The sequence below is a fragment of the Zootermopsis nevadensis genome, unplaced genomic scaffold (genome assembly GCF_977971745.1).
Source record: "Zootermopsis nevadensis isolate Lab colony 2312 unplaced genomic scaffold, Znev_1.0 Znev_ptg000013l, whole genome shotgun sequence".
Lineage (NCBI taxonomy): Eukaryota > Metazoa > Arthropoda > Insecta > Blattodea > Termopsidae > Zootermopsis > Zootermopsis nevadensis.
In genome coordinates this window covers 16,119,944-16,130,895 of record NW_028259145.1, presented here as the reverse complement: position 1 = coordinate 16,130,895, position 10,952 = coordinate 16,119,944, and the positions used below count along the sequence as shown (strand labels likewise).

General features: G+C 37.8%; 1 protein-coding gene across 2 annotated transcripts; it reads left to right on the top strand.

Moving 5' to 3' along the window:
- Positions 1-8,828, top strand: LOC110832893 (TBP-associated factor 6). 2 transcript variants are annotated; one of them, XM_022070352.2, is made up of 13 exons: positions 1-433; positions 514-600; positions 1,278-1,431; positions 2,161-2,317; positions 3,023-3,158; positions 3,997-4,176; positions 4,624-4,858; positions 4,972-5,120; positions 5,668-5,917; positions 6,294-6,421; positions 7,066-7,242; positions 7,846-7,957; positions 8,629-8,828. In XM_022070352.2, exons 1-12 carry the CDS (start codon positions 284-286, stop codon positions 7,936-7,938), a joined length of 1,896 nt encoding a protein of 631 aa, XP_021926044.1. In that variant the 5' UTR covers positions 1-283; the 3' UTR covers positions 7,939-7,957; positions 8,629-8,828. The 2 variants fall into 2 exon arrangements, with proteins under 2 accessions (XP_021926044.1, XP_021926036.1); XM_022070344.2 differs by having other exon boundaries at positions 2-433; positions 7,039-7,242.
- The last annotated feature ends 2,124 nt before the right edge of the window (positions 8,829-10,952 follow it).

Sequence of the window (10,952 nt, the reverse complement as noted above, 5' to 3'; positions counted from 1 at the left end):
TGAAAATCGAGTAAATATATCTGTATAATTTGCTAATAATGACTATTAGACACGTATTAGAAATTTATTTCGGTTGTGATAAGTTTCAATTAGAAAGACGTTTGAATTATATGCAGAAAGTTTTACGTTTCAAAGTGAACTGTTAGAGTGATGTGTTTGTAAGATGTTGGCTAGGACACCAAACAACGCGTTGGTTGTTATGTAGTAGTCTGTGGTGAGAATGTACCATGAGAAATGTTTTATTGGTGTATGAGTAGTAATACTTATTACTGTAAAATTAAATATGACTGAAGCAGATATGTTATACGGGACATCTTTGTCCCTAGAATCAATTAAAGTGATAGCAGAAAGTGTAGGTGTCGGAAATCTTCCAGATGAAGCCGCCAAGCAGTTGGCCGATGACGTTTCGTATAGGCTGAAACAAATTGTACAGGTTAGTTTCGTGCGAATAGTCTGACGATATGGATATAGTATAATACTGTTGTAAGAAATTCCTTTTTTGTTTTCTTTAAGGATGCAGCAAAGTTTATGCATCATGCTAAAAGAATGAAGCTATCGACATCAGACATTGATCATGCACTCAAAGTTAAAAATATCGAGGTAAGTTTGCATTATATTGTGGCATATTTAGTGGTACTACTAGGGTGATACTTTCGAAACACTGCCCCACTTCTCAAAACATAATTACACTCAAGAACATGAACAATAGTACGTATTTAAATCGTTTTGGTTTTTATTTTAACATTGACAGATGTGAATTCAGTTAGTTAGTAATTTAGCTTGGATCTGCTTAGTTTATTTTTTAAACAAGGAACTATAAACCTTATTATTGCTTATTTATGTTGACTATAAGCCATAACTTATGCATTGTGTTCAGGAGTGTTCTAATTTAAATCCTATACCAAGAACAAATTGTAGTGATAGGTTTTCATAATTTTATCCAGGCTTTCTGGTGAATGTGGGAATAAAGCATTAAATAGATTTCCCTTAATTACAGAGACTAATTTTTGTATAATGAATGAATTACTGAAACAGTTAATATTAAGATTTGAGGTTTTCATGTTGGTGAAAATGCGGATTGTGCTCTTATGGGTGGTAATACCATGTAGTATTTTAGGTGGTTACCAGTGTTTCAAAAATGTCACAAGGCAAGTGGCTGGCATTAAAATTTTGTACGTGCATCACAGGTTAGCCTTGTTTCATTTATGACATTCTTATACACTGAGTTATGTTAAGTTATGCTTTCTTGTAAGTGTTTAACTGATATTTTTTGCCAGCCACTGTATGGATTCTCTGCACATGATAACATTCCTTTCCGATTTGCTTCTGGTGGTGGTCGAGAACTACATTTTATTGAAGAGAAAGAACTGGACTTGAATGACTTGATCAATACTCCATTACCAAAACTGCCACTAGATGTCTCATTAAGAGGTATGTACAGTAATGATATCTTTCTGTATTTGAAGACTCCTGCCACATGTCAATGGCCATATGAATTATTTGTAGTTTCCTCATGGAAATCTCCACAAAATTATATAACTACACATTTTTATCTGAGTAGCATCCAAATTAATTTATATTGCCAGCTAGTAGTCTGATGCTTTTCTTGTAAATAATGCATTATGCTGTAACATATTGTTGCAAAAAGCCTAAATGTTGGGAATGTAGTTGGACAAGTAAGTGAGACAGAAAACAATGATGGTGAATCATTTTAGTTTCTAAGTGGTAATTGAAAAATTAATTTGGACCAGACTACTAGAATTCACATAAAAGTTACAGTGGAACCACGGTTCTGGAGAATTTGAATTGCGGAATGACCCTTCCATATAGACGTATTTACGTCAAAAATATTGAACTGGGGGTGGTCAAAATTATTGAACCACCTATAAACTCGTTCAATTTGTAAGTTTTTGTCACCATGTTTCCAAACTTAAAAAAAATTAATTTACGTTCATTCCACGGTGCTCTGGACATTGTTACTTTGGCATAACCTCAACATGCCTGGACATGTGAGGACTTATTGCTTACAGCAGGGTTCCTGTGCATTGTAATATACATGAGTCATGAACTCAGTATTGATATGTTTTGATTGGACTTCTGATTTCCCAATTTACATGGAAGGTAGCTTAGCAGGTAAATCTGATGATGGATTTCTTGCAGCACATTGGTTATGTATTGACGGTGTGCAACCAACCATACCAGAAAATCCTCCACCAGTTTCAAAGGAGCAACAGAAATTGGAGAGTATTGATCCTGTGACCAAGTTGAATAAAACAGCGAAGGAGAAAGGAGAAGCAGCTGGTAAACCTACAACAGGGTAAAATCCATATGTAACATTATGTGATGGTTTATTAATTAACCCCTACCACTTGTAACATTATCAGAATATTTTGCAGCCAGGACGTGTATAGGTTCTAAATACTTCTGTTGACAGTGATTTCTGGAGTCAAGAGTGATGCATGTATTTTGTCCTTGTATTCAAAGTGCAGTAGAATTCAGTGCCTCAATTTATTGAATATTCTTCATAAGGCAAAATTCGGTACTTGTGGGTTATCGGGACACAAAACAGGAGGCACGGCCCGACATCATCTGCATTCATGTTTAACTGAGTTCATATGGCGGTGTACAAATGATAACGGCGATATTTTTAAAATGATTCTAAAATCTATAAGCGAAATTTGGCCTCCAGAGACAGGTAGTAACAACAATTAACATCTCATGCATATCCAAATAAAATATAATAACTTTCAAGTATATGTCATTTATCCACACACATTAACCTAACCTAACCTGTTTTTAAAGCGATGTGTCCCGTAACCCACAAGTACCCAAAATTTTTGTTTATTAATTTTCCATAATTTAAAGCTCTGATGATCACTCTGCAGGTTTTGTAGTGTATTTTTTCTTACTGGTATTTCTATGCATTTGATCCTAATATTTGTTACTAGGTAAGTAGTATAAGCTCAATTGAAAGTATGATTGTTTCAATTCATTGGATAGCTTTCCGTGATCTTTTCTGCAGGAAAATGCACAAGTTACGCAACGTGGAAACGGTGCATGTTAAGCAGTTGGCCACACACGAGCTGTCCGTGGAACAGCAGCTTTACTACAAAGAAATTACCGAGGCATGTGTCGGATCAGACGAAGCTCGCAGAGCGGTACGTTCATGAAAAATTAATGTGTATTCTGTCTAGTTGAGATTTCCACAGCAATGAAGATGTCAGTTGTGGTCTTCTAGGTCATGATGCCATATGGACTTGTAGGTGGTATCAGCGTTTCAGAGAAGCATTGGTCTCCATCTTCAGGACTGCCATTGAGATTCTTAAGCAACATTAGAACCTATTGTCATGGGACTGCATGCATAAGACATTTGTTAATGTAATCCTGGAAATAAGTTGTAAAACTCAAATATGTTTATAAATTGACCATACTCTTAATTTCTGGTTTGCAATTATCTTGGTGGCCTGCTTTATACATTGCAATGCAGTCATCATAAGAGCAATATTCTTTCTTCCGCAAAGATCATTTCTCTGGTTGATATTTAAAATTATTGAGCCTCTGAAAGCAGAATTCATGTTTGTCTGATATAGTCGCTCAAGCCTATGCGATCTTCACATACTCATTCCATCTTTTCGAAGATGTTTTGTCTCGGCATCCTTTTGCTTTGTACCGTAGAATCTGTTTGGGTAACGTGTTACTATTTCAAAATGGTTTTTCTAATTTTGTCTGTGGTTAAATATTTTGTCTTGATTGTATTTTAAGTTATTTCCTAATATCTTTATTCTTAATATGGGAAAGTCTAGTAATGCTTTTCACTGTTCTTAACTACGTTTCATTTATTTATGTGTCTTGTTTTAGTTGTCCGTGATTCACTTCCATATAACAAAGTTGGTAGTGATACTTCTTTATGAAATTATAGCTGTTTAATTTCTTATTTGTCCTCGTGGTTGAAAGGAGAATTGTAAGGACTAATTCTGTTATTTATGACATTTATAGGAAGCTCTGCAGAGCTTGGCATCAGACCCTGGTCTCCACGAGATGTTACCTCGTATGTGCACTTTCATAGCGGAGGGCGTGAAGGTGAATGTAGTGCAGAATAACCTTGCTCTTCTTATTTACCTCATGAGGATGGTGAAGGCTCTCCTTGACAACCAGTCACTCTACCTGGAAAAGTATGTAAGTACTCTTACATCTGCTCATGCGTACAGCTGGTGCATCAGAGAATTTAATATCGCGTTTTTGTGGCGGAGTATTTGATGCACAGATACAATATATGTGGAAATTTGGTTGTCCTTTTGTTCTCTATTTTTGGTGGGGTCCTGTGCGTTGCAAACACCTGCACATTTGAGCAAAGCTACGTACTTCAGTGTTTCAAAAGCTTGGTTTAAATATGTAGTGCTGTTCTCTGGAACTACTGAAATGTAAAAGAAAAAGCATTTGTGTAATATTAAAATTGATTCTAATAGTTAGGAAGAAATTGTATGTATTAAATGGATCCCGTACGTGTCATTGCACACAGATTTCATTTCACGTATCATGTGAGTAACATTGTAGAGTTTTTATGGTAATTAATGCTAAAATATTTCTCTTTCTTTGCGTTAAGTTCCTCGATTGCTATTTCAGTTGCACGAGTTGATCCCATCAGTGGCGACGTGCATCGTAAGCAAACAGTTGTGTATGAGGCCTGAGCTAGATAATCACTGGGCATTGCGTGATTTCGCATCTCGCCTCATGGCGCAGATTTGCAAGAACTTCAACACGTCTACAAATAATGTTCAGACGAGGGTGACTCGCATGTTTAGTCAAGCATTGCGTGATGAGAAGATGCAGTTGGCTTCACTTTACGGTGCCATAGAAGGTGAGTGGTGTGATAGAGAATATTTCTTTATTGTACACTTTTGACAATTATTTAATATTCATTGATGTAGTACGACACGAAACAGACGTAGGTAACTTATTCTATGTTTGCAGGATTGTCTGAGTTGGGTACGGAGGTTGTGAAGGTGTTCATATTGCCAAGGGTAAAACATGTGGCAGATCGTATAGAGAATGCCACAGAGGGTCCTATATTGAGCAATATTGATAAGATTGCTGCAGGTCACATCAAGCATCTTCTTGTGGTGAGTAGCACTCTTGTCAAATGGATTCTGTTTTGACTTCTATTCTTCTTCTATGGCGCTCCGGTCCGTATTCGGTCCATGGCCTCCTCAATTCTCCTCTTTGATTCGGTCCTCTGTTAGGTCCGTCTGTCCGAGGCTTTGATTGAGGTTTCGAAACATCTTCCTTTTTACGGTGCAAGGTTGTTAGCCTTGCGACCAACCCCCAACCCCCAACCTGGAGGACCAGGGTACCTGTCTTAGTCTGACCTCTCCCGCTTGACCACTCTGGCTAGGGAGGCCCTACCAGTAGCTATGCTACCACCAGCATAGCTCTTGGGGTCACCGAGGTACTCGAGCCCCACCACCACGAGAAGATGCAGGTACCATTAAGTGGGGTTCTGTTTTGACTGTCTGTGACAATCTAAATAGGTTTTTGGGAAGGTGGATAGTGATGACGTTAATGAAGACTGCGACATAGAAGGAATGATTGAACTGAGAAGAAAGGAATAAAGAGTTCATAATTTTGTAATGTCTATAACAACTTCTTGTCATTATCATTTATACACAGAAAGTGTTGTCTCCCCTTCTGAAGACCCTTCGACAACCACCAGATTATGTGGAGGAATACCGAAATGAATTTGGTTACCTGGGTCCCGCGTTGCACACAGCAGTGTTGAAGGCTCGCGCTCAGCCGGCTAACCCAGCGGCCTCTGCCGTTGGCACCACTAATGCTACTGCCACGGCAACACCAGCACCCCCTACAATAGCAGCACCAACACCGCGAGGTCTGCCAAGTCAGACTGGCATTGTACAGACAGGTTTGTCATTGACCTTTGTTTTATGAAATGATGATACGTGCGATATGGCACAGCTTGTAAAGGATTTTGAATTCAAACAAAAATATATTATGCCGCTATATAGCTATCAGATCCGTAATCACTTCTGTGCTTAGTAGTGCAGTCAGAATAACAACTTTTGGTGGAGGCGCCATGGCTACTATTTATGACCAGGGTTGTCCAATTTCAAAGTATTTAATGTACAGTCATCTCCAGAAATGTCGAGCACTCAAAATCCATTAATTTGCCAATATTTCCAAATATAAAAATTAATAATGTTAATGTTGTAACAGACTGTATGTTGCGTATGTAGGGACTAAATATAGAACATGTGACAGATCTTGGTGGATTTTGTTAGGTTCATCCCAACCAGGAAGTGGAAGAACAATCATGATGGGTGGTGCTGGAGCACCAAGACCTGTTGTTGGTAGCAGTAATGCATCAAAGTATGTTATCGTAACATCTCGTCCGACCACGCCAAGCCAAGTGAGTTTCGTGTTATTAGCTACAATCTCAAAGTATGTTCAGAAAATTACAGGACTGATTTTTAAAAAAAAATAGCATCATTAAGGTAGTGTAATGTCATATTTTTTCTTAGTCTGATTTGGTTATATTCCATGTGAAGAAAAAGAGTTGTTATATATTTCTGTTTTTCTTTGTAAATTCATATTGCATATGTTTAGTGTTTTAGTGTGTAAACATTGTATTTATTTTAATGATTCCTTGTGGACCTAAGGTGTTACAGAATTATCTGTTCTGCCAATAATTTACATTTGTTTTGTAAATTAAATCTGTAAATGAGTAATTGTGATAGAAGAGACAAGTTTATGACAGGTAAGTCTATTCTGTTGATTTCTTTTTATGAATCGAATAACAAAGGATGCAATGAATCCTCATAGCTGCATGCAACATTTTTTCCCCAACATTCAGAAGCATAACTGATATTTTGTTTTAGGATTTTGGAAAAGAAATTTTTGTTATCTGCTCTTACAGTAATTAGTACTCTGCTTCTAATTATTTTATAAACCCGATATGCTTAGTATCTGTTTCGGGTGTGTCTGACTTAATGCAGCTCAAATAACGATTTAGCATCTAATTTTTAGGAGTCCATAGTTCGGTTGCCTGTGCAGGCCCTGCAGCCATCACCTGTCCCAACGAGTAATAGTTCGACAGTTGTAAAGTTTGTGACTGCATCGCAACCAGTCGCAACACAGAAAATTGTCCAGGCAACGGCCTCCAACCAACAGATGACGAAGCTGGTCGTAGTATGCATGGCGAACTCTGGAAGCTCCACGTGCACAACTCAGGTACTGGGTCCTGGTTTTAGAGTTTCTTGGCGAAGTAAGATCCATACTTCTGTAACTCTTATGGAAGTATGGAACTGAAAAATATTAAAATTCTGAGTTTTGTTGTTCTTTCATACTGAGATTCATTCTGCAAAGAAGTGGTTTCTGTTGTGATGTACAAGGTACACAAAGTTTATGGACGGCGTAGGAACGTAACAGTGAATTTTAAGTATTGGAATAAGAAATAGTGGAAAAGTTAATAATCTGAACTGTAAAAGCAGCAGTCGAGGAGAACTTGCATTTTCTTATAAAAGGAGAAGAGAGTTGCAAATAAATATCTGAAAGATCTCGGCATTTGCGATCAATAACAGTGGCAAATTCTTGTCTAGAATTCAGATCGTACAGAAATGCACAATGTTAATGTATTTTAACCTTTATCATATGGGAAGAAGCAATTTAAATCAATTTACCTGTGAACTGTATGAAGCTTTGTACTACCATCTTCATGGTATGTTGCTTAAGCACATATTTCTTTACCTTTTTCTCTTTATATATGTTTCCACAGTGCTTCTCACTTAATTTTGTGACATTTATGCTGATTGATGTTTTTCTTGGATTTTACAGGCAGTAACCAATGCAGGGTCAAATTTAGGAGTAAAATCTGTTTTTGTAACACAGCAGCAAGTCAAAATAGAGTCTGGAACAGAAGAGCAGTGACGACATCTCATCAAAGAGGGTGAGGAAATAAAAGTACAAAGAAGGAAAGGTTGGCTGTGTTATGAAAATATGCAAATATAAACCTTGCTGAAGTTAATTAGCAGTTACATATGATGTGAAGCTTTCGCGGCGGCTTTCATTAATAAAGTCTTCTCGGGCTATCGGCCGTGTTAGATGGTGATTAATCACCGACGTTTCGAGGACCATCTCTGTCCTCATTCTCGAGGCTGTTGACTGTGTGGCTCGTAGCGCGAACTAGTTCGCGCTATGAGCGATACCCGGCGGTGCCCGAATTTATAACTTGTGTTGGGCAAGGCCGTGGTCTAGGCAACACGGAGTTTTCCTCTGGGGGCTTCCCCGGTTTCTCCATGGCATCCCAACAATTACTCCATTCTCACACAGAAGAAGGCAATGGCAAACCACTTCTGGATCATCTGCCAAGAACGTATATGAACAGGTCCCAGTCCGAGAAAAGGATGGAAGGATCCTGTTCATATGGACCTGTCGTCAGACAGAACACTAAATAAATATAAAATAAAAATAACACTGCTGATAGCCCGAGAAGACTTTATTAATTAATTAACACTGGTTGAACATTGTTCAGAACCTTTTCTTCCAGACAGTAGAATGTATTTGTTCTAAGAAATCACGTAATATTATCCTGCTTCTTATGTCTTGAACCTGCCATAGTCATGAAGCCCATATACGCATCTGGTGTGGCGTCTGGTTTCTGCAGACACTGGGTCTGCCAGTGACACCACCTTTAGAGGCAGGAATTGAAATTGTACGTTTGATCCGCCCACTTGTTCATCATCCCATTCGCTGTGACCCGCGGGATCTCGAGGAGCGGGGAAAGTGCGAGCAATAAAGTTTACTTGCGTACAATGCAACTGTTTGTTTTAATGCAACCTCAACTTTACTCTGATTTTAATCTGATGACTGTTTATTGAAATGTATCCTTTATATAAAGCAGTTGTCTGCTATGGACCAAGATTACAATTATGAGTAAATGTAATAAGGACCATTTTAGTACGAAATTCTGTACTGCAGAGTGGCTTATTGCAGGTACGTTTGACTTATACTGCGAATAGTGCTTATTTCCGGTGTCAATACTAATTTTTATTTAATTGTAGGGAACCTTTGATTATTACAGATAACTTGTGGGGTCCACTGACATCTGTTTAGTGACATTTTACTGAATATCACTGAAATAAATTTTCTTTGTTTTAAAATCTTGTTGCATCCTATAGTATGGCGCTTCTTTTACCTGGAAAATACTTTGCTTTGTTAATACAGTTTATTTCTTTTTATTTGCACTAATACCAGTGTTTTGTTGTTATGTCTGAAAAGCACACCATGTTTATGTTAGGTTTGTATAAATAAATTTACATTTCTAATTTTTGGGGGTCTGCACTGGCCGTGCGGGCCTTGTGCCGCTTGGTCGCTGGGACCGTGGGTTCGAATCCCACTCAAGCCATGGATGTTTTTCTGTGTTGTGCTGTCCTGTGTACAGGTGAGGCCTTGCGACGGGCCGATCTGTCGTCCAAGGAGTCCTACCGAATGTCCATAGATCAAGCCAACTGAAAAGTTGGGGACCCGTAAAGGGTACCAGAAAATATACAAACATTGTTAAACTGGAAAAAGAAGATGATTTTTAATTTATTTATGTTTCTTAGTTATGTCTTTTCTATTTTTGATTTTGGGCAGTCTATTATTTTGCTTCTTGAAACTTAAACTTTCAGTGGCTAGAGTGTAGTAGAAATAGTATTCTGAAGTCTGATATGAAACCTTGATTCTGCATAATTAGTTTTTAGATTAATTTCTGAATCTCCAAAGAGAAAAGTTACCGGTGTATAATAGATTAAAATAAGTCTTTTACAAACAACTGCAGCTTCCAACCGAATGCCACAAACTTCATAAATTTATCTCTCTCTCTCTAAGTTATGTAATTGTGTTGCACACCGAAGTTTCTTAAGCTCGTTTCAAGTGAAAATATATTCTTTCAACAGTTTCATAGTTAAAAATATTGTCTTAAAGAGCTAGGACTTGTATAAAGCAGTTCAAAGAAATTACAGTTTATTATATTGGAATAATTCTGTAATTGTCCTGAATTTGATTTTGTGCCATGATGTGCGTCTCCTATAAGAAATATGAAGATAAAAATTCACCAAGTTCTATTCTTTTTCATATAGCAAGGTTACAGAGAGTTTTAATATTATTAATAATTGTAAGTTTTCCAATTTTGCGCAGCAGGGTTCACATGTTCTGTTGCATTGTTTCTTATATTTCACAACCTTCGTGCATAATGATGATGGGTTACAGACTGAATTCCATCAGAACCTATGATCTTAAGAACTCTTCAGAAATTTTTTGTACTGCTGTTACTTGTAACATACCAATGTTTAGAGGGTTTGCGTACCCAGCCACATTCCCGAGGAAGGAAGCCTGGTACCTGCCAGGTGGTCCCCAGCGCTGAACTCGACGTTGTGGTGACGAGAAAGGAACCCTGGTCATCCGGCTTGTAGCCTTGCCACTATGCTGACTGAGCTGCCATGACTACTGTCATGTAACCATTTTTATGTGGCTGTAATGTTCATGGTTTACATTGTGCAAAAAAGAATTAACAAAAGTTGCAATTTTCGAATTTGTACAATCACACCAATTTCAGAACCGTATTGGCTCTTATGTCGCTCCCACTTCCCACGTCCCTGGATTGTAAGTAATTCAGAGTATGAGGCCACAAGTAGCATAACGCACATACCAGATTTTGAGATAGCTGGTCATCTGGTTCAGAAGTTTGAAGGGCAGAGTGAAAGAGGGATTCTTCAGAATGATGTGGAATTATTAATTTGGAGTTCTTCAGTTGCTCATATTGGTGTTAATAATTAATGTGACCGGGCAATTAATTAGTGTTGCGATTAACGTGCTTACTGGTCATTTATATTTAATATCAGGCCTATTCGGATGTAGTTGTTTCTCGACACTGCAACCTTCTTGTCGGTTTTCGCCGCTTC

Excerpts from the sequence above, each read along its gene's own strand:
- LOC110832893 (XM_022070344.2), top strand. The coding sequence starts at position 284 with ATGACTGAAGCAGATATGTTATACGGGACATCTTTGTCCCTAGAATCA. Across the intron at positions 3,159-3,996 it reads CAGACGAAGCTCGCAGAGCG|GAAGCTCTGCAGAGCTTGGC; the intron begins GTACGTTCATGA and ends TGACATTTATAG. Across the intron at positions 5,121-5,667 it reads ACATCAAGCATCTTCTTGTG|AAAGTGTTGTCTCCCCTTCT; the intron begins GTGAGTAGCACT and ends ATTTATACACAG.